Raw genomic sequence first — 23,007 nt, 5'->3', positions numbered from 1 at the left:
GGCCGCGTGAGAAGACATTTTCAAAAGTGAAATACATAAAATCTTATTACAGATTAACATTAACAAATGAACATTTGCAATGTAATCTGATGATAGGGAACATTAACTTTGAACCTCAATTAAGTAAAACGTATTCCCAAAGCATAGAATTTTATTCTTCTCACTAGTAGACCTGTATTACCAAAAATTGTACCCAATTAACTATTATTAGATTTTGAATTTCATCAATAAAGTATTTGTGGACATTTGTTTTCTCTATTGTTATATAAGTACTTACATCATATCTTCGATTCTGCCTCTTGGCCTGCCAGCAAAACTTGAAATATTTACCATCTGTCCCTATACAGAAAAAGTTTGCCAATCCTTCACCCGACTAATTGGTTCCCTGGGGGCTTCCAGTTCAAAATAATGTATTGCTATTTGCCCCCAAATGCATCCTGGCCTAACTTTTCACAAAAATTCCCTCAAATACAGAAAAAAAAAAAAAAGACAGGATTTCACAATATTAAGGACTAAAACTAACGGGTAACCCAAGGCTTGGATCTGCGTGAAATAGGTGTTAATTAAGAGGCGGATGGCCCTAAAGGGCTGGATTGAGAAAACCCCAGTCATGCTTTAGTTTGGCTTTATTTCCTCAGACACTGACTGAAAAAGGTAGAAAGCCTCTTGTTTAAAGCTCATACCGCCATTCCATAATGACCTACAATCTGTCTCCCATCTCAAAGACTTGGTGCCTAAACCAACAAGAAACATCAGTTTCTCTACCCTTCAAAGCTGCTCACCAGAATACTGATCCCCACCTCTGCCTCCACTCCACATCCCCTGAATCCCTCTATTTCCTATTGCTTATCTAGGAAGATAGATCAAATAAGTGGACAAGAAATAAGGGAGAAATTGGGAGAAAAAAGGAGGAGACACATTTAGGGAGGTACAGTCCCCATACATGGCTGGTTTCATGAGCGTTTGCACTGTGCAGTCACCCAGGACCCCATGAAAGAAGGCGCCATTCTTGGTTTAATGCTTTGCTGTCACTGTCTGGAAATTCTTAATTTTTTAACAAGAGGCCCCACATTCTCATTTTACATGTAATTTTCTTGCAAATTATGTAGTGGGTTCTGCCCAAAACTTTAGGAAGAGGTCAACTACTTGAAGGTCTTAAAGAAGTCTGTGCTGGGAACTATATTTTGTTGTGTATCACATTAGTAAATAAAAGGTACAAAAAGTGAAATCAAACTATGTGTACATTAATCTGTCCTCCAGCTACAGACTTGAGATGGTGATTCTGCCTCGATTTCCCTGGGCAGATGGTGGATCCAAGGGTAACTAGCTCGCTTACCTGTGGACAGAGAAAAGAGAAACCTTGTTTTATTTGAGAGTAAAGAGAATAAAAAATACAGAGCTATGGGAAGAACGTAGCATTCAGAAACATTACAGGAAATGAGAACTCTTCTTCACCAGGGCCAAGAAAAAAATATTGGAAACCCATTAGCAGTCCTAAGGTTTCCTTCTGTAAATGGAAGGAAGAGGTGGGGACTGAGATGAAAATTCAACAGAATGAAATGAGAAACAGGGTAAGGAAAATTAGGAAGTACTCCCCAACAGTAGGAACAAAATTAAAGTACACTTTGGAGATAGTAAAGAGCAATATTCATACAGCAAAAAAAAAAAAAATTGAATTTGATGTCAAGAGCAAAGCTGATGCTAAGAAATTGAATGGAATGTGAAGGACAAAGAGAAACAAAGAGAGAGAAGATGATAGCTGTTGAAAAAGAAGAATGGAGAATCTGGAGAACCAACATATGGATAATTTGTGTTCCTAAAAAAGGAACAAAGGCAAATGGAAGAGAAGTAATGAAAGTAATTGAAACAGAAAAGTTTTCCCTTTTTTTTTTTTTTTATGAGACGGAGTCTCGCTCTATTTTGCAGGCTGGAGTGCAGTGTCACAATCTTGGCTCACTGCAACCTCTGCCTCCTGGGTTCAAGTGATTCTCCTGCCTCAGCCTCCCGAGTAGCTGGGAATACAGGTGCCCGCCACCATGCCAGGCTAATTTTTTTTTGTATTTTTAGTAGGAACGGGGTTTTACTATGTTGGCCAGGCTGGTCTCGAACTCCTGACCTCATTATCTGCCTGCCTCGGCCTCCCAAAGTGTTGGGATTACAGCTGTGAGCCACCACACCCAGCCTAAAAGTTTTCCTTTATTGAAGAACATCATATATTGATTGAAAGAGCCCACCATGTTTTAGGCAAAGTCAATACAAAGGGACACACAGCTGGACACATCATGGCAAAAGTTTTCAGCTACAATATTAAAGTTTCTATGATTGTTCAGGGAAAAAAATTAAATCTGATTACCCAGATAGAAACAAAAGTCAGTGTTTCCAATTTCTCAAATGTAGAGCTTTAGAGAGAAAAATGTATGACCCCAAAATATATGAGTTGTTTTTTCAAGTGTAAAAATGTCAGAAAACACTGCTATTTGAAGGATCATAAAAGATATCACCTTATTGAAAAAAAAATAATGGTTTACAATCTATTCCAACTGTGAGAGAAAGTAAAAATAAAAGCTCAAGAATGGAGAAGTCGGCTGGGTGCGGTAGCTCACGCCTGTAATCCCAGCACTTTGGGAAGCCGAGGCAGGCGGATCACCTGAGGTCAGGAGTTCGAGACCAGCCTGAACAACATGGAGAAAACCCGTCTCTACTAAAAATACAAAATAAGCCGGACGTGGTGGCGCATGCCTGTAATCCCAGCTACTTGGGAGGCTGAGGCAGGAGAATCGCTTGAACCCGGGAGGCGGAGGTTGTGGTGAGCTGAGATGGCACCATTGCACTCCAGACTGGGCAACAACAGCAAAACTCTGTCTCAATAAATAAATAAATAAATAACAATGCCATTGGTCGGGCATGATGTCTCACGCCTGTAATCCTAGCACTTTGAGAGGCCAACGCAGGAGGATTACTTGAGCCCAGGAGTGAAACCTCATCTCTACCGAACATGAGAACATTAGCCAGATGTGGTGTGTGTTCCATTGGTACCAGCTACTCCGGAGGCTGAGGTGGGAGGATCTTTTGAGCCTGGGAGGTCAAGGCTGCAGTGAGCCATGTTCACACCACTGCCCTCCAGCCTGAGTGACAGTGAGACTATGTCTCAAAAAAAAAGAATAAAAGGTCATTTCACTCTGGACTTATCAATTACATAAAGATTAAGTTAAAGTAAACTTCTGACCGGTTTCGGTGGCTCACGCCTATAATCTTAGAGCTTTGGGAGGCCAAGGCGGGCGGATCACGAGGTCAAGAGATCGAGATCATCCTGGCCAACATGGTGAAACCCTGTCTCTACTAAAACTACAAAAATTAGCGGGGCTTGGTAGCCCACGCCTGTAATCCCAGCTACTCGGGAGACTGAGGCAGGAGAATCGCTTGAACTCGGAAGGCGGAGGTTGCAGTGAGCCAAGATCTGGCCACTGCACTCCAGCCTGGCAACAGAGCGAGACTCTGTCTCAAAATAAATAAATTTTAAAAATAAAATAAAATGAAGAAACCTTTTGAAAAACCTAAAGGTACTTACTAGGTAATATATTTACTGTATCAATGCAGGAAATAGAAAGATACATGAAGAAAAAAGCACTAGTTTCCCCTTCCTCCAGGTAGTCACTTTCAATTAATAGAAAGAAATACTTTCTAAAACAATAGAGAAGATAAAAACAAAAACTTGGGGCCGGGTGCAGTGGCTCACGCCTGTAATCCCAACGCTTTGGGAGGCTGAGGCCGGTGGATTACTGGAGGTCAGGAGTTCAAGACCAGCCTGGCCAACATGATGAAACCCCATCTCTACTAAAAATACAGAATTAGCCAGGCATGGTTTTTGGTTTTTGGTTTTGTTGTCATTTTGTTCTGTGACTTTCTCTGCCATTTCCTTTATTTCCAGGTTCTTTTTTTTTTCTTTTTCTCTTTTTTTTTTTTTTTTTTTTTTGAGATGGAGTCTCGTTCTGTTGCCCAGGCTGGAGTGCAGTGGCGCGATCTCTGCTCACTGCAAGCTCCGCCTCCCGGGTTCACGCCATTCTCCTGCCTCAGCCTCCCGAGCAGCTGGGACTACAGGAGCCCGCCACCACGCCTGGCTAATTTTTTGTATTTTTAGTAGAGACGAGGTTTCACCGTGTTAGCCAGGATGGTCTTGATCTCCTGACCTCATGATCTGCCGCCTCGGCCTCCCAAAGTGCTGGGATTACAGGCGTGAGCCACCTCGCCCAGCCTTGTTTTTTCATTTTTGAGACGGAGTTTCGCTCTTTTTGCCCAGGCTGGAGTGCAATGGCACGATCTCATCTCACTGCAACCTCTGCCTCCCGAGTTCAAGGGATTCTCCTGCCTCAGCCTCCTGAGTAGCTGGGATTACAGGCGCAAGCCACCATGCCTGGCTAATTCTGTATTTTTAGTAGAGATGGGGTTTCATCATGTTGGCCAGGCTGGTCTTGAACTCCTGACCTCCAGTAATCCACCGGCCTCAGCCTCCCAAAGCGTTGGGATTACAGGCGTGAGCCACTGCACCCGGCCCCAAGTTCCTGTTTTTATCTTCTCTATTGTTTTAGAAAGTATTTCTTTCTATTAATTGAAAGTGACTACCTGGAGGAAGGGGAAACTAGTGCTTTTTTCTTCATGTATCTTTCTATTTCCTGCATTGATACAGTAAATATATTACCTAGTAAGTACCTTTAGGTTTTTCAAAAGGTTTCTTCATTTTATTTTATTTTTAAAATTTATTTTATTTTATTTTATTTTATTTTTTGAGAGGACAGAGTCTCGCTCTGGCGCCCAGGCTGGAGTGCGGTGGTGCAATCTCGACCCACTGCAACCTCCGCCTCCCGGGTTCAAGCGATTCTCCTGCCTCAGCCTCCCGAGTAGCTGTGATTACAGGCATGCACCACTATGCCCGGCTAATTTTTTGTATTTTTAGTAGAGACGGGGTTTCACCATGTTGGCCAGACTGGTCTCAAACTCCTGACCACAGGTGTTCCACCCACCTGTGTCGGCCTCCCAAAGTGCTGGGATTACAGGCATGAGCCGCCGCGCCTGGTCATAAACCAAAGATTTTAGAACTACAAAAATGTAAATCCCCTATCTTAAAAGACTTGGTTGAGTAAAATAAATTTAAGTATCTAGTTACAAGAGGCATACCATTAAAAAAATGACATAATAAGTTACAAACTAAAAAAAAAGGACATGTTAGACAAACACAGAGCAAGAAAAAAACTATATTAGAACATCAAGACAAGAAGTATTAATCAAAGAGAGTTAATTTTATATTATTAAAAAGGGTACAACTAAAATTCTCTTTGTCTTAGAGTTCAATGCCAGACCCTTATACCATCAAAATACATACAGAAAAACTATTAGAAATTGTATTAGGGTTCTTGGCGGGGAGGGGTGGCTCACACCTGTAATGTCAGCACTTTGGGAGGCCGAGGTGGGCAGATCACCTGAAGGTGGGGAGTTCGAGACCAGCCTGACCAACATGGAGAAATCCCTTACCTACTAAAAATACAAAAGTAGCCAGGCGTGGTGGCGCATGCCTGTAATCCCAGCTACTCAGGAGGCTGCAGCAGGAGAATCGCTTGAACCCGGGAGGCGCAGGTTGCGGTGAGCCGAGATCGCGCCATTGCACTCCAACCTGGGCAACAAGAGCGAAACTCCGTCTCAAAAAAAAAAGAAAGAAAATAAATTGAGGTTTTATTTAATTGGCTTATGCCATTGTGGGGACTGGCAAGTTTGAAATTTATAGGGTGCGCCAACATGCTGGGAACTCAGGTGAGAGTAGATGTTGCAGTCTTGGGTCCAAAATCTGCAGGGCAGGGCAGCAGAAACTCAGGTAAGGTTTCTATGTTTCAGTCTTAAGGCAGAATTGTATCTTCTTTGGGAAGACAGTCTTCAACTTGTTGGATGGGCCCCACTCCGATTAGGGAGGGCAGTCCACTTTATTTGAAATCAATTTATAGTAAATGTTAATCACCTCTACAAAATACCTTCACAGCAACTTCTAGACTAGTGTTTGACCAAGCAACTGGGGGCACCATAGCCTAGCTAAATTGACACATAAAATTAACCATTACAGAGATATAAGGAGGAATTGACAGAGAAACAAAGCAATATCAGACTAACATAACTCAGCCGGGTACAGTGGCTCACACCTGTAATCCCAGCACTTTGGGAGGCTGAGGCAGGCAGATCACCTGAGGTTAGGAGTTCAAGACAAGCCTGGTCAACATGGTGAAACCCTGTTTCTACTAAAAATACAAAAAAATAGCCGGGTGTGGTGGCAGGCGCCTGTAATTCCGGCTACTTGGGAGGCTGAGGCAGGAAAACCGCTTGAACCTGGGAAGTGGAGGTTGTAATGAGCAGAGGCAAACTTGCAGTGAGCAAAACTCTTGTCTCATAAAAAAAAAAAAAAAGAGTAACATAACTTATAGTCTTGGACATACCAAGCCAACCAAAAAATAAATATGAATACAGAGAATTTCAATAATATTAAGACTATATGCAATATATTATGGATTATACATAAACTACATATTAATATAACATATTTTAACTTAAATTATAAGTTACATAAATAGTTGAGAATGGTGGTAGCAATCTGAAAGAGAAATTCCAGGATATATTCCAAATGGATCAAATATTTATTTATTTAGTTATTTAGTTCTTTTGAGTTGGAGCATCGCTCTGTCGCCCAGGCTGGAGTGCAGTGGCGGGACCTCAGCTTGCTGCAACCTCTGCCTCCTGGGTTCAAGCAACTCTCCTGCCTCAGCCTCCTGTCCCAGCTGAGTAGCTGGGACTACAGGCGCACGCCAACACCCCCAGCTAATTTTTGTAGTTTTAGTAGAGATGGGGTTTCACCATGTTGGCCAGGCTGGTCTCGAACTCTTGACCTCATGATCCACCCGCGTTGGCCTCCCAAAGTGCTGTGATTACAGGTGTGAGCCACCACACCCAGCCCTGGATCAAACATTTAAATGTTAAAATTGAAATATAAAGGTACATGAGGCCAGGCGCAGTGGCTCACGCCTGTAATCTCAGCAATTTGGGAGGCTGAGGCAGGCAGATCACGAGGTCAGGAGTTTGAGACTAGCCTGGCCAACATAGTGAAACCCCATCTCTACTGAAAATACAAAAATTAGCTGGGCATGGTGGCAGGTGCCTGTAATCTCAGCTACTCTGGAGGCAGGAGAATTGATTGAAACGAGAAGGCAGAGGTTGCAGTGAGCAGACATCGCACCATTGCACTCCAGCCTAGGCAACAGAGGGAGACTCCATCTCAAAAAAAAAAAAAAAAAAAAAGTACTTGAAGAGGCAGGGTGCAGTGGCTCCGGCCTGTAATTACAGCAGCTTGGGAGGCTGAGGCAGGCAGATCCCTTGAGCCCAGGAGTTCAAGACCAGCCTGAGCAACATGGTGAAACCCCAGTCTCTACAAAAATAATAATAATAATAAAAGAAAGAAAAGTACTTGAACAGCTGTGGGATACTTTTAAAGTATAATTTTAGAGTGCATAAAGCCTTTCTGAGAATGACACAAAATCCTAAAGCTGTAAAAATAAACAATAAATTTGACTAAATAAAAATAATCTGCCTGGCAAAGCCACTCAAAGCAAAGTCAAAAGATAAATGAAAATTTGTGGAAAATTTGAAATTTTTATCATAAATGAATGCCTCATTTCCCTAATAGACTTCTTACAAACCAATTTTTTAAAAAAGACTAACAACCTAATAAAATATTGATATAAGCAGCCAATTCATAGAGAGAAAAATATAAATTATTCTTAGAGGAATGAAAAGAAGCTAGAACTTACTCATAATAAAAGACACACAAATTAAAAGTAAACTGAGACACCATTTTTCACTGGTCAGAATGGCAAAGACATAAAAGTGCAATATTATACAGTGTTGTTGATTCTGTGGGGAGACAGGCACTTTAACATATTGCTGACAGGTTTTGATGACATCCATAGGAATTAATCTGACAATGTTTATGAAAATTTGAAATTATGAAATTAGACCCACTAATTTTATTTCTAATAATATCCTATAGATGTTTGCATATGTATAAAATATTTTTTTTTTGAGACAGCGTCTCACACTGTCACCCTGGCTAGAGTGCAGTGACACGATCTCAGCTCACTGCAACCTCTGCCTCCCTGGTTTAAGCGATTCTCCTGCCTCAGCCTCCAAGTAGCTGGGATTACAGGTGCCCGCCACCTCGCCCAGCTAATTTTTTGTATTTTTAGTAGAGACGGTATTTCACTATGTTGGCCAAGCTGGTCTCAAACTCCTGACCTCGTGATCCACCTGCCTCGGCCTCCCAAAGTGCTGTGATTACAGGCATGAGCCACCGAGTCCAGCCTAAAATAATTTATATACCTAAACTTAACTACAAGTTTATTTACTGGGGTATTATTTGTAGTAGCAAAATTTTGGCAACAAACCTAAAAGTCCACCAATAGGAACAGATTAAATGAATTATGATACTTCCATACAATGGAATACTATGCAGTTGTAAAAAAAAAATGAAGATATTCTCTTGTACTGGCTTAGCATGATCTGTGACATGTATTAGTAAACAAAGAGAAACAAGGTAGAGAACAGCATGAAGTATGCTACCATTTGTTGAAAAATGAAAAAGGGCTGGACTGCACTGCAGCCTGGGTGACAGAACGAGACTCTGTCTCAAAAAAAAAAAGAAGAAAGAAAGAAAGAAAAATGTAAAATATATGTGTACAAATGTGATTTCTTATATATGCATAAAATAATATCGTGGAAACATACAGGAGGAACTGATAATACTGGCTGCCTTTGGGGAGGGGAACTGGTTGGGTAGAGAACAGATGTGAGGAGCCTTTCACTCTATATATCCTTATGTGCCCTTTGACTATTGAATCATGATTGTGTTACTTATTCAACATTTACATTTTTTAAATAATAAAATATTGTAAAACTTGGCTGGGCGCGGTGGATCAAGCCTATAATCCCAGCACTTTGGGAGGCCAAGGCGGGCGGATCACCTGGAGTTGGGAGTTTGAGACCAGCCTGACCAACATGGAGAAATCCCTTCTCTACTAAAAATACAAAAAGTTAGCCAGGCGTGGTGGCGCATGCCTGTAATCCCAGCTACTCAGGAGGCTGAGGCAGGAGAATCGCTTGAACCCGGAAGGCAGAGGTTGCAGTGAGCCAAGATCACGCCATTGCACTTCAATCTCGGCAACAAGAGCAAAACTCTGTTTCAAAAAAAAAAAAAATTGTAAGACATATATAAACTTAGAATCCTACCAATAGATAATACATCTGTTTTACTGCTCAAGAGACAGTTAACAAGAAAATCTCAATTCTGTGAAGCAAAATTTATGCAGGTCGCGTTCTTGGACCACTGTGCAATAAAGCTATAAATGAATGCAACCTCTCTCTGTCTCTAGCACAGGCCCCAGTCCTGCCTCAACTTGGAGCCTCCAGAATTCAACCAAATTGATCACAGAGGCCTTCTTAACTTGGTCAGGTCCCATGCTCTTTTTATTCCCTCACTTTAAAGTCTGTTGAGGCGAGAGGCTAATTCCAAGTTCAGATTCCAATACTCTTAAGAGCCCTGTTTCAGAAAATCTTACTACAATACACTTTTCAAACACAACTATGTGACGGAGGCCTTGATCCATCTTTCCAGATGGAGAGAACTCAGCAAGGAGCCCAAGTACCAAAAGATTGCTCCAAGATTCGTTTTCACTGCCTTCTCCCTGCTTATCAGGCAGTTCCCAAAAGGTGATCAAAAGGTCACTTCCCCACCTCCCTATATCTCATTATTAGGGGAATGGTGAGTGTGTGGGAAAGAGACACCAAGGTAGCTGGAAATGGGCTCTCAAGTATCCACAGGTAAATGCAACGCTCTTATTGGATATATTGGATATCTTTACCTCTTTACCTTAACAGCTTAGATAAGAATGAGTAGTCATGGATGTCACGGGTGTCTCATAGGTAACATAACAGATATGTTGTAAATGTTTTAGCAGACAAAATGTTCTTAAGAATTGAAGTGAGGCTGGGCGCAATGGCTCACGCCTGTAATCCCAGCACTTTGGGAGGCTGAGGCGGGCAGATCACCTGAGGTCATGAGTCTGAGACCAGCCTGGCCAACATGGTGAAACCCTGTCTCTACTAAAATTACAAAAAAAAAAATTTAGCCGGGCACGGTAGTGGGCACCTGTAATCCCAGCTATTCGGGAGGCTGAGGCAGGAGAATCTCTTGAACCCAGGCTGCAGAGGTTGCAGTGAGCCAAGATCATGTCACTGCACTCCAGCCTGGGTGACAGAGCAAGACTCCGTCTAGGAAAAAAAAGAAAGAATTGAAGTGCAAGAAAGTGAATGAGTATGTGTATGTGTGTATAAGCATGTCTGTGCTTTAGTATACTAACTTACAATTTTCTAACATTATGAGCCTTTGGAATTAAGATATGCACACTCCAGAAATATAGTTAATGCTTAACTGATCAAGTTGCAGGTCTTCAGGGTAGATGATCTTTTATTTAAGTGTTTATATATGTATAAATATATACAATGTGTGTCCTATTTTTGCCTCTTCACTTCGCCAATACCTGGTAAACAGTTCTTAATAGTAAATATTTTCTGATTAAATGACTAGCGTGGTTTCTGTTTTCCTTATTTGACCTAGACTACTACACCAAAAAAAGTAATTTCAATCAAAATCCTAATGGGAATTTTTTGTAAACCTACAACTATTAAGAAGATCCATTTAGAAGAGAAATAAAAGAATCTAAGAAAAAACAAACAAAAGAAACACCCCAGCCTCTGAAAAAGAAACATAACAGTGGGAATGTCATTGCTCTGCCAAATATAATAGTCTATTATGAAGCTGCACCAATCTTAAGGAATGTGATACTGGCACAGGAAAAGATTGACAATGTAGCAAACTGGAAGGAACAAAAGCAGACACAAATATTTCTGATGGTGTTGGACATCTCAAAATTATTTCAAAAAATTAAATAACTTCCAACTTACACGATATACCCAAATTAAGTTGAGATAGATTTAAGAGTTAGATGTCCCCTAATGGAATAATTGATTGAGGCAAGGATCATTAATGGATGCTAATAACACTGGCTGAAGTAAACAGGATATTCACACTGTGCTAAAGTATCACCCCACAGAATTCTGTACTTATTAATATTAAAGGCAGGTATCTGGTGGTCACCACCTTAATTAAATATCTGGTGGTCACCACCTTAATTAAATGATCAAACTTAGCATCACTGCTAATGGGACAAAGAGACATCTGTGCCTCCTGACACATGCAACATGGCAATGCTGAAATATTCTAGCAAAAATTCTTAACCCATATCTGGCTGGGCACAGTGACTCACACCTGTAATCCTAGCACTTTGGGAGCCCGAATCAGGCGGGTCACCTGAGGTCAGGAGTTCAAGACCAGCCTGAGCAACATGGTGAAACCCCCATCTCTACTAAAACTACAAAAATTAGCCAGGCGTAGTGGCACACGCCTGTAATTCCAGCTACTCAGGAGGCTGAGACACGACAATTGCTCGAACCAGGGAAGCAGAGGTTGCAGTGAGCTGATATCATGTCCCTGCACTCCAGCTGGGTGACAGTGAGACTGTCTCAAAAAAAAAAATTTTTTTTTTAACCCAAATCTAATCAAACTTCTAGACCTAGTTTCCAGTTTAAAGAAAATACAGGGAATACAGGAACAAGATAAACAATAGCATGAAGAAATAATTGGACAAATCCAGCGTACTGGATGTTACACCTCAAAATTATTCTGGACTCATCAAAAAGACAATGTCGGGGGAAGTAAGAGTAGAGGCACTATTCTAGATTAAAATAAATGCAGCTTAAGACTCATAGATTTAACTACATACAAATTTAAACTTTTGAATCACAAACAAGCACCATGGACAAATGACACACAATAAACTGGGAAAAATAAATGGAATATATTTGAACAGAAAAACTAAATATCCTTATTCTATTTTTCAGTTTTTTACAATTGAAAAGAAATAAAAGATTTATACTCTAAAAGAAAAATGTCTAGGTCCTGCAGAAGAATGAGCTCAGTGGAAAAAAATGTCTAAGGATATGAATAAATAATTCAAAAAAGAAGGGCAAAGGTGAGAAGTTATGAAATACTTTTAGTATTGACAGCTGCTTGGTTGAAGTTTCTCAGCCTTCATCAGAATCGTCTGAGATGCTTGTGGAAAATGCAGCTTCAGCCAGGTGCGGTGGCTTATGCCTGTAATCCCAGCACTTTGGGAGGCCAAGGCAGTCAGAACACCTGAGGTTGGGAGTTCGAGACCAGCCTGACCAACATGGAGAAACCCTGTCTCTACTACAAATACAAAAATAGCCAGGAGTGGTGGCACACGCTTGTAATCCCAGCTACTGTGGAGGCTGAGGCAGGAGAATCGCTTGAACCCAGGAAGCGGAGCTTGCGGTGAGCAGAGATCACGCCATTGCACTCCAGCCTGGGAAACAAGAGCGAATCTCCATCTAAAAAGAAAAAATAATAAAATAAAATAAAAATTAAAATTAAAATTAAAATGCGGCTTCCTGGACCTACTGTATTTAAATTGAGGCCCAGGAGTCAGTATAATAAACACTCCCCTATAATTATTTTGGGAGGCCAAGGCAGGCAGATCGTTTGAGCTCAGGAGTTCGAGACCAGCCTGGGCAACATGGTGAAACTCCGTCTCTATTAAAAATACAAAAATTAGGTCGGGCGCAGTGGCTCACGCCTGTAATTCCAACACTTCGGGAAGATGAGGCCAGCAGATCACGAGGTCAGGAGACCAAGACCACCCTGGCTAATACGGTGAAACCCCATCTCTACTAAAAATACATAAAATTGACAAAAAATTAGCCGGGCGTGGTGACACACGCCTGTAGTCCCCGCTACTCGGGAGGCTGAGGCAGGAGAATCGCTTGAACCCGGGAGGCGGAGGTTGTAGTGGGTTGAGATTGCGCCACTGCACTCCAGCCTGGGCGACAGAGCGAGACTCCGTCTCAAAACAAAACAAAACAAAAATTAGCTGGGCGTGGTGGCGGGCGCCTGTAATCCCAGCTACTTGGAGGCTGAGGCAGAAGAATCGCTTGAATCCAGAAGGTGGAGGTTGCAGTGAGCCGAGATAGCGCCACTGCACTCCAGCGTGTGCGACAGAGCAAGACTCCGTCTCAAAAAAAAAAAAAGAAAGAAAAGAAAAGAAAAAAAAATAGGAAAGAAAAGAAAGAAAAAGAAATAAAGAAATAAAACTCCCCTGTCCGGGCGCGGTGGCTCATGCCTGTAATCCCAGCACTTTGGGAGGCCGAGGCGGGCGGATCACGAGGTCAGGAGATGGAGACCATCCTGGCTAACACGGTGAAACCCCGTCTCTACTAAAAATAAAAAAAAAAAATAGCCGGGCGTGGTGGCGGGCGGCTGTAGTCCCAGGTACTCAGGAGGCTGAGGCAGGAGAATGGCGTGAACCCGGGAGGCGGAGCTTGCAGTGAGCCGAGACAGCACCATTGCACTCCAGCCTGGGCGACAGAGCGAGACTCTGTCTCAAAAATAAAATAAAACTCCCTTAATGACTTGTAATCACACTATTTGGAAAGCAAGGGTATGACTAAAAACTCCCCTTCTGGCCGGGCGCAGTGGCTGACGCCTGTAATCCCAGCACTTTGAGAGGCCGAAGCAGGTGAATCACCTGAGGTCAGGAGTTTGAGAATAGCCTGAACAACATGGAGAAACCCTGTCTCTACTAAACATACAAAAATTAGCCAGCTGTGGTGGCGCATGCCTGCAATCCCAGCTACCCGGGAGGCTGAGGCAGGAGAATCCCTTGAACTCGGGAGGCGGAGGTTGCCCTGAGCAGAGATCACGCCATTGCACTCCAGCCTAGGCAACAAGAGCGAAACTCCGTCTCAAAGAAAAAAAAAATCTCCTTCTTTCAATCTACTTACCTTTGTTTCAAAAGAAATGCAGAAAAATGGAGTCTAGTCTGTATGTCACTGGCCTATGTGTTGCCTTAGGCAAATTCCTTAAACACATTAGTACAATGGGAACAATATCTACCTTGAAGAGCTGTTGGAAGGAGTAGAGACACTGTAAAGTGCCTAGTACTGTTAGGCATTTAACAGCTTCTTAATAAATAGTGGTTATTATTATTTTTCACTCTAACTCATTTTGCACTTTTAAACTGCTACCGTTGTTTTTTCAGGTGACATGATCCTTTTCTTCTGTGTGTATCGTGCTTTATGCATAATTGCTCAAAACTGGAAATAACCTTGTTATGGGTTGAGTTGTATCCCCTCAAAATATGTGGAAGTCCTAACCCCCACAACCTCAGAATATATAACCTTGTTTGGACATAGGGTCATTCGATGTATTAATAATTACTCATACTGGAGTAGAGTGGGTCCCTAATCTAATATGATTGGTGTCCTTATAAGAAGAGGAAGATTTGGACGTAGATTCGCACAGAGGGAAGACAGATGTGAAGACACACTAAGGGAGATAGCCCTGTGACTCCAGAGGCAGAGATTAGAGTGATGCATCTACAAACTAAGGAATGCCAAGGAGTGTCAGCAAACACTAGATGCTAGAAAGAGTCAAGGAGGGCCGGGCGCAGTGTAATCCCAGGCTCACGCCTGTAATCCCAACACTTTGGAAGGCTGAGGCAGGTGAATCACCTGAGGTCAGGAATTTGAGACCAGCCTGGCCAACATGATGAAACCCCGTCTTTACTAAAAATACAAAAATTAGACGGGCATGGTGGCACGTGCCTATAATCCCAGCTACTGGGGAGGCTGAGGCAGGAGAATCACTTGAACCCGGGAGGTGGAGGTTGCAGTGAGCCGAGATCACGCCACTGCACTCCAGCCTGGGTGACAGAGCAAAACTCTGTATCAAAAAAAAAAAAAGACTCAAGGAGGATTCTCCTCTACAGGTTTCAGAGGGAGCACGACCCTGCTGACATCTTGATTTAGGACTTCTGGCCTCCATAACTATTAGAAAATACATTTCTATTGTTTTAAACCACTCAGTTTTTGGTATTTCTTACAGCATTTCCTAGGAAGCTAATACGAACCTTAGTATTCTTCAATAGGTGGATGGAAAACAAACTGTGGTACATCCATACAATGAACTGTATAACATGGGTGAATCCTGAAGACATTATGCTAAGTGAAAGAAGCCAGTCTCCAGAGGTTACATCCTGTATGATTCCATTTATGTGACATTCAGTTAAAGGCATATCTGGCCAGGCACGGTGGCTCACCCCTTTAATCACAGCACTTTAGGAGGCCGAAGCAGGCAAATCACCAGGTCAGGAGTTCGAGACCAGCCTGGCCAACATGGTGAAACCCCATCTCTACTAAAAATACAAAAAGTTAGCTGGGCATGGTGGCGGGTGCCTGTAATCCCAGCTACTCTGGAGGCTGAGGTAGGAGAATTGCTTGAACCCGGGAGGCGGAGGTTGCAGTGAGCCGAGATTGCACCACTGCACTCCAGCCCAGGCGACAGTACGAGACTGTGTCTCAAAAAAAAAAAAAAAGGCAAACCTATAGGGAAGGAAAACACATCAGTGTTTGCCAGAGGTTGGGGTGGGTTGATGGTTTAATTAGAAAGGGGAAGCATGAGGGAAATTTTGGGATTGTGGTGACGGTTACCTAAATCTATGCATGTGTTAAAACTCGTGGAACTGTTTATCCACAAAGAGTAATTTCGTGGTATGTTAATTTAGATATTTTTAAAAATGTACACACATACACACACACACACACACACACACACACATCCCCAAATAATTTTCTTCTAAAAAATACTTTAAAAGAAAGTTTCCATCTGGGTCGCTGCCAGAAAGGCTGCTTTGTGGGGGCTCTGCCACACCAACTCTTGCATTCTGTGGGCCTGTTTTTCCATCTGTAAAAGTAGCGGATCTGCCTGGAGCAGTGATTTTATCCCCCTTGCCCCCATACTGCACCCTAGGCACTCCCTTTATGGCAGTGGTGGTGTCTCGATGTGTTTGGAGAGAAAAAACATTTGGACGTCACTGGGCTGTGGACACACAGGTCTTCTTCAAATGGAGCAGTTGTACTTTTGTCTGTCTTTTTTTTTTGGTCTAAAAATCTCTGGATTAGAATAACTGAGCACAAGCCAGAGCCCAGGTATCCAGGGAGTTAGAATGATCCTGGATTCCAGGGCCTACATATGTGGGGTCACTTGTTCATCCCTTCGGTGAATGCCCCCATGCATCCTGGTAATGAGCAAAACCAGGGTGCTGGCTCTCATGGTGACTCTAAACAAGTGTTTCAGGGAAGCTGAAATTGTGCTTCTACACGACCCCTTGGATGCACATGGATTAAACACAATGGGACCTCTATAAAGGCTCTAAATCTAGCCCCCACCCCCTTTGTTTTTTCTTTTTTGAGATGGAGTCTCGCTCTGTCACCCAAGGCTGGAGTGCAATGGCGCACTCTTGGCTCACTGCAACCTCCACCTCCCAGTTTCAAGTGCTTCTCTTGCCTCAGCCTCCTAAGTAGCTGGGGCTAGAGGTGCCAGCCACCATGCCCGAATCTAGGCCCATTCTAAGGTAAGGTCCAAAAGGACCTTAAGCCATTTGTTTTTAGACACTTGATGATTTTTTGGAAGAACATTTTGTAAACAACAAAGGACTGTGCACAGATGGGGGAAATGCCATTATAAGGATGAATGTGCTGACCTCAAACCAGGGTCAAAGAGTATCATTGCCTTTTACTCCAAGCATGAAACCATTCATGTGCCAGGTACTGTGCTAAGGAACCCAGTCCTCACAACAACTCTATGGGAGACAGTTGCTTTGACAGGTGAGGAAAGTGAAGCTCTGAGAGGACCCAGGTCACAGTGAAAGGAGATGTTAGAGGTGACAGGGCTGGGTCATGGCCAGGAGCTCCAGCCTCTTAAGCCAAGGCTCATGAGAGGAACCCCTCAGGCCTGGTGTCAGGCCTGTTCTCTCTCAGTATATGCCCTGGGAAAAGGACTATGTCCCTTTTCACAAAGGCCGGTGGGAGATCACCAAAGACACCTTGAGAACTTGCCATCAAGTACAGCACTCAAAAAAATACAATATTTTTAAACTTTATGGAGTGGAATGGTCTTTTAAAAAACTAGTTTTTTTTTTGTTTTTTTTTTTAAAAAACTAATGTATAAATCCAATCTAGAAAACCAGAGATGGGCCACTGTGATTGAAGATGGGCAAGGGTAGCCTGAGACTCCTCCAGAGCTCCTGGAGCACAGCTTGAATGAAAGCCACTTATCCACTAGGTTGGCACTTACTGGGAGAAGTGCAAGGGATGCCAAGATGTCTAAGGCTTTGACTTTGAGTTGGAAAAAACCAGGTGGGATTCTAGGGGATTCACTCCTGGGTTAGTCAGCCTCTGGCAGGGCTCAGGATTCCAGGCCTGCCACATGTATTGAGTGCTGCTGGCAGGTCTATGTGAGCTGAGCATTGCTTGCCCCACCCTGGTTCCAGCCAGGCCCCAATAGCTTGACCTCACAATATAAAAAACATTTTCACCATCTTATGTTTCATGAATTTAATTCTATTAAGGTAAGGCTTACTACGTTCAAAACTCCAACCCCCTCCCTTTTTTCTTGCCCTTTAACAAGGTACCATCCGGTTTTCTTTACTAACAAAATGTCAGTGTTCAAGTTCAGTCTTGGTGCAAGATCGATGGCAGATGTCAGGGGCTGGCCGGGATGGCTTACATTGATATCATCGTACGTAGGTCCTTCTCATAGATGTCAGGGATGTTACCTACCAGTGAGTTGATCATGCGCACGGTATTGTTATTAAACAGCTTGAATTCGTAATTGATGAGCTGTTCCCAAAAGCCGTTGTTGGGCCGGATGATGGGGCGGCGCGACTTGATCCACGTATGGGCGTCCAGCAGCGACATGGAGTGGTATTTCATGAGGTACGCAAGGCACAGTGAGGCGGAACGGCTCACTCCAGCCACGCAGTGCAGCAGCGTGCGGCCCTGCCTCATATCGATGGTGTGGATAAGATCAGCAATGGGGTCAAAAAAGTCGTAGAGACGCGAGTCACGAGCATCGGTAACAGGCACCTTTATGTACTGAATGCCCTCGAAGAATACGTTGACCACTTCCACCGAGGCATTGACAATGGCGGTGATGCGATTGCTGGACAGAAGGAGTTTGTTGTTGGCGGCCACACCATTGCTGAGAAACAAGCTTCTGGTTATTTGGGAGAAGCTGTAGATGGAGGGCTGCTGGACACCCTGAGATGATGAAAAGGAGGACGCGGATGCTGTCATCAAGGCGGCTGGTCCGAGGTCTCTCTACACTGGTTCGGGGCACAACCCTTACCAAGCTAGTTCAGGATAGCAGCCGCGCCGCGAAGTCTCAGGCTAGGTGTTGGAGAAAGAGGACCAGCTATCGGCCACCACCCTCTTCCTGTCTCCTCCCACCACTCCCATCTGAGCGTCACAATCCCGGACAGATAGCCCTAAGGCTCCGGTTTCCATGGCAATGGCCACTTGCCGCAAGGAGGACAGGACCTCTAAGCAGGGTCTTCAGAGACACCCCAGTCTCTTTTCTTTTTATCTTTCTTCATAGTCATTTATTTTCCAAGGCCTAATTCTTATCTTTCTTGACTTTTAAAAATGTTCTGTTACAAGATATCTATTTTATGTTTCAATTATTGGACCACGTTAAACACAATATCTATGAATACTTCTATTTCATCAGTGTTGCAGAACAGGGCTTACACTTTCCCTGCAAAATAGCAATATCACATTCTAAGTTGGGGAACAGCATTTGGCTCATGTGATATGCTAATCTCTATAAAACTGGAGCGAGATATGGGATTTGGCTGGGCTTGGTAGACTGGCCTTATACTTCTTTGTTGATTGTAACCATAAAATTATTTTCCTGCTTATAAACACGTCAGGGCTGGTTGTAAGAGAGCATTGCTAACTGATATATAGCCCTTTATCTTGAAGTTGGCCTGTGGTGGACAGTTGTGACTAATTTAGCTGTGTCATAGTCCATTTGTACATATAGCTCAAATGACTTACCGCATGAGTCTACTTTATTACTTGAAACAACAGTTCAAATTATTTTGTTTACTTTCTTCAAAAAAAAAAATGCCTACATGCTTTGTGAACTACAAATCACTTTGACCACTACCGATGCTGTCTTCCCAGTAATATTAAACATTCTGAAACAAGTTAATGCTACATGGTAATTGGGCCAAAAACTGAGACAGTCTTGCTCTGTCACCCAGGCTGGAGAGTCCCAGGCCTCTGCTTCCTGGGTTCAAGTGATTCTTGTGCCTTAGCCTACCGAGTAGCTGGGATTACAGGAGCGCACCACCACACCTGGCTAATTTTTGTATTTTTAGTAGAGACAGGATTTCACCATGTTGGCCAGGCTGGTCTCAAACTCCTGACCTCAGGTAATCCTCCCTCCTTGGCCTCCCAAAGTGCTGGGATTACATGCATGAGCCACCGCACTCAGCCCAAAAATTAATTTCTAAAATGTAACCTGACATTTGCATTTCCTTCCAGCTAAGATTTTTATAGAATTTGGCTGAAAATTGAAAAGAACTGTAGCCTAAAACTAACAAATTGTTTCACAGAGTAGCCAATTGACTCACATACTTTGCTCTCATTCCATCATCATTTTGGTATGTGTTCAAAGGTGTGCTGTGATTATGAACAAAGACGAATAGATATCAGGCTGCTTATGATGGTCAAGGAAATGATAACCTCAAAACACAACACACGTTTCTTTTTCTCAGTTGTCATAATCAAATTATTTTGCATTACTTAAATTGTCAGTCCCCACAAAGCTATCTGGAAGAAAATAGAACACAAATACTAAATAAATATGAAAACTGTCTGTTGGGGACAGCTCAGCTGGGCTAACGGAGAAGTTTGTAATCTATGTAGTAATGTGGAGGCCCTAAACTAGTGTTGGAGCCTACTTATTTCATAAGTATACACTTCTTAAACTTTAAAACTATAGTACAATTAACAAAATAATTTCAGACACTATTTTCTTTTCTTTTTTTTATTTTTGTTTTTTTTGAGACGGAGTTTTGCTCTTGTTGCCCAGGCTGGAGTGCAGTGGCGCGGTCTCGGTTCACCACAATCTCCGCCTCCCAGGTTCAAGCCATTCTCCTGCCTCAGTCTCATGAGTAGCTGGGATTACAGGCTCGTGCCACCATGCCCAGCTAATTTTTTGTATTTTTAGTAGAGACGAGGTTTCACCATGTTGGCCAGGCTGGTCTCAAACTCTCGACCTCAGGTGATCCACCCGCCTCGGCCTCCCAAAGTGCAGGGATAACAGGCATGAGCCACCGCGCCCGGCCTCAGACACTATTTTCAAAGACAAGCATGACCCGTGTTAAATAGATTCATTTATTTATTCTTCATATTCTGTGACACCTATTAGTCTGAGGATGTTGGATGTTTTAAAATTTCACTGTGGAGCTTTTCCTGGATAGATAACGTTTTCTCCCCTTGAGTTTGGAAGCAGGTCACTTTCAGATCCCACTTGTCTCTACTTTTCCTTTTTTTTTTTTTTTTTTTTAACACACTGATGGAGGCAATTTTCCTTGTTATTTAGTGAAGAAAATGTGCAATGGACTTGCCCAAGAACACACTCTCTTTCCACCGCTGGGAAAACACCCTGGATGCTAAGAACTAGTTAATGTTCAAATTTCTCAATTCAGTAGTCAAAGCCCTTTCTAATCTGATCTAAGCCTGCCTTTCAAATCTCATTCATTCATTTATTCGTCAGATTTTTATTAAGAATCTATAGTGTGTTAGGCATTTTCACCTATATAAACCCTCAGTTCTGACCAAACAAAGCAAACGCTTTTGGTAAATACAAAGTGTACATTCCTGTTTCCTTACCTTTGCTCACGCCATTCCTCTCTCTTGAGAAGCCTGACTCCTCTCTACTTCCTGAATTCTATCTGAGCTTCAAGACTCAGCTTGATTAATTTAAAAAGGGGATCAACTGAGCATCCAATCTGTGTCAGGTATGGTCCTAGCAGTGTAGATCCATCACAATACAGGGCCTGATTTCCAAAAGCTTATACTTTGGTCAGAGAGATAGATAACCTTGGAAAAGTCCAGAAGAGAGGGTATGATTCTTTGTTTTAGGTGAGTGTTTGGGGGCCAGGGGCAGTAGGTATATGTCATGAAAGGCTTAATAGAAAACATGACTGGGAAAAGTCTTTTTGTTTTTATTACTTATTATTTATAGTGTCCAAGTTTGTGTTATGAAAAATATCAAACCTGCATAAAAGCTGCAAGAATAGAACAATGAGCATCTGTTTACCCTTCACCTATAGTTCTATTGTTAACACTTCACCACATTTGCTTTATCTCTCTATTTTGATATACAGACACACATATTTATTTATTTGCTTGTTTCTTTTTGCTGAAACATTGAGAGTTTCTTGTAGATATAGCAACAATTTAGCCCTTCAGCACATATCTCCAAAGAACAAGTACATGCTCTTCCATAACCACAGTACAATGACCATACTCAGGAAATTTAACATTGGCCTCATATTATTATCTAACATGTAATCCATATTCAAATTTCACCAAGTCTCTTAATAATATTATTTATAGCTGTTTTTTTCTTTTGATCCAGGATTGAATCAAGGATCACACATTGCATTTAGCCCTCATGCTTCTTTAGCATCTTTAAATTTGGAGCTGTTGCTGAGTCTTTTGTTTCGATCTTGCTGGACATTGGCATTTTTAAGAGTTCAGGCTAGTTTTGGCTGGGCGCTGTGGCTCACGCCTGTAATCCCAGCACTTTTGGGAGGCCGAAGTGGGCGGATCACAAGGTCAGGAGATTGAGGCCATCCTGGCTAACACGGTGAAACCCCGTCTCTACTAAAAATACAAAAAAATTAGCCGGGCGTGGTGGCGGGCGCCTATAGTCCCAGCTACTCGGGAGGCTGAGGCAGGAGAATGGTGTGAACCCAGGAGGCAAGCTTGCAGTGAGCCGAGATTGCACCGCTGCCCGCTGCACTCCAGCCTGTGCGACTGAGCGAGACTCCGTCTCCAAAAAAAAAAAAAAAAAAAAGAGTTCAGGCCAGTTTTGCAGAACATCTTTCAAGATGTATTTGTTTGACTGTTCCCTCAGGATTAGATTCAGGCGAAATATTTTTTGCAAGAATACCACCAGAGTGTGTGATTCTCAGTACATCGTACCAGAGGCATATGTTATTTGTTTGTTCCATTAATGGTGATGAGAATTTTTTTCTTTTCTCTTGCAATAGCTTTAGGGGTACTAGTGGTTTTGGGTTACATGGATGAATTGTATAATGGCAAAGTCTGAAATTTTAGTGCACCCATCACCTGAGTAGTGTACATTCTTCCCAATATGTAGTTTTTAAATCTCTCCCCACTCTCATCCTCGCCCATTATGAGTCTCCAATGTCCATTATACTAGTCTATATGCCTTTTTGTACCCATAGCTTAGCTCCGACTTATGAGAACATGCGACCAGGCATGGTGGCTCACGCCTGTAATCCCAGCATTTTGGGAGGCCAAGGCAGGTGGATCACCTGAGGTCAGGAGTTTGAGACCAGCTTGGCCAACATGGTGAAACCCCGTCTCTACTAAAAATACAAAACTTAGCTGGGCATGGTGGCGCACGCTTGTACTCCCAGCTACTTGGGAGACTGAGGTGGAGGATTGCTTGAACATGGGAGGATCGCTTGAACCCAGCAGGCAGAGGTTGCAGTGAGCCGAGATCATGCCACTGCACTCCAGCCTGGGCGAGAGAGTGAGACTCTGTCTCAGAAAAAAAAAAAAGTGAGAACATGTGATATTTGGTTTTCGTTCCTGAGTTACTTCACTTAGGATAATGTTCTCCAGTTCCATCCGAGTTGCTGAAAAAGACATTATTTTGTTCTTTTTTATAGCTGAGTAGTA

General features: G+C 42.7%; 1 protein-coding gene across 1 annotated transcript; it reads right to left on the bottom strand.

The window, feature by feature from the left end:
- Positions 1 to 17,598: 17,598 nt before the first annotated feature.
- On the bottom strand, positions 17,599 to 18,512 carry DUSP21 (dual specificity phosphatase 21). Its single transcript, XM_002831561.3, has one exon. The coding sequence runs from the start codon at positions 18,352 to 18,354 to the stop codon at positions 17,782 to 17,784; it is 573 nt and encodes a 190-aa protein (XP_002831607.1). The 5' UTR covers positions 18,355 to 18,512; the 3' UTR covers positions 17,599 to 17,781.
- Positions 18,513 to 23,007: the final 4,495 nt, after the last annotated feature.

This window comes from Pongo abelii, chromosome X (assembly GCF_028885655.2).
Source record: "Pongo abelii isolate AG06213 chromosome X, NHGRI_mPonAbe1-v2.0_pri, whole genome shotgun sequence".
NCBI lineage: Eukaryota > Metazoa > Chordata > Mammalia > Primates > Hominidae > Pongo > Pongo abelii.
The sequence above is the reverse complement of the archived record's forward strand: the minus strand, read 5'-3'. Positions and strand labels throughout refer to the sequence as shown.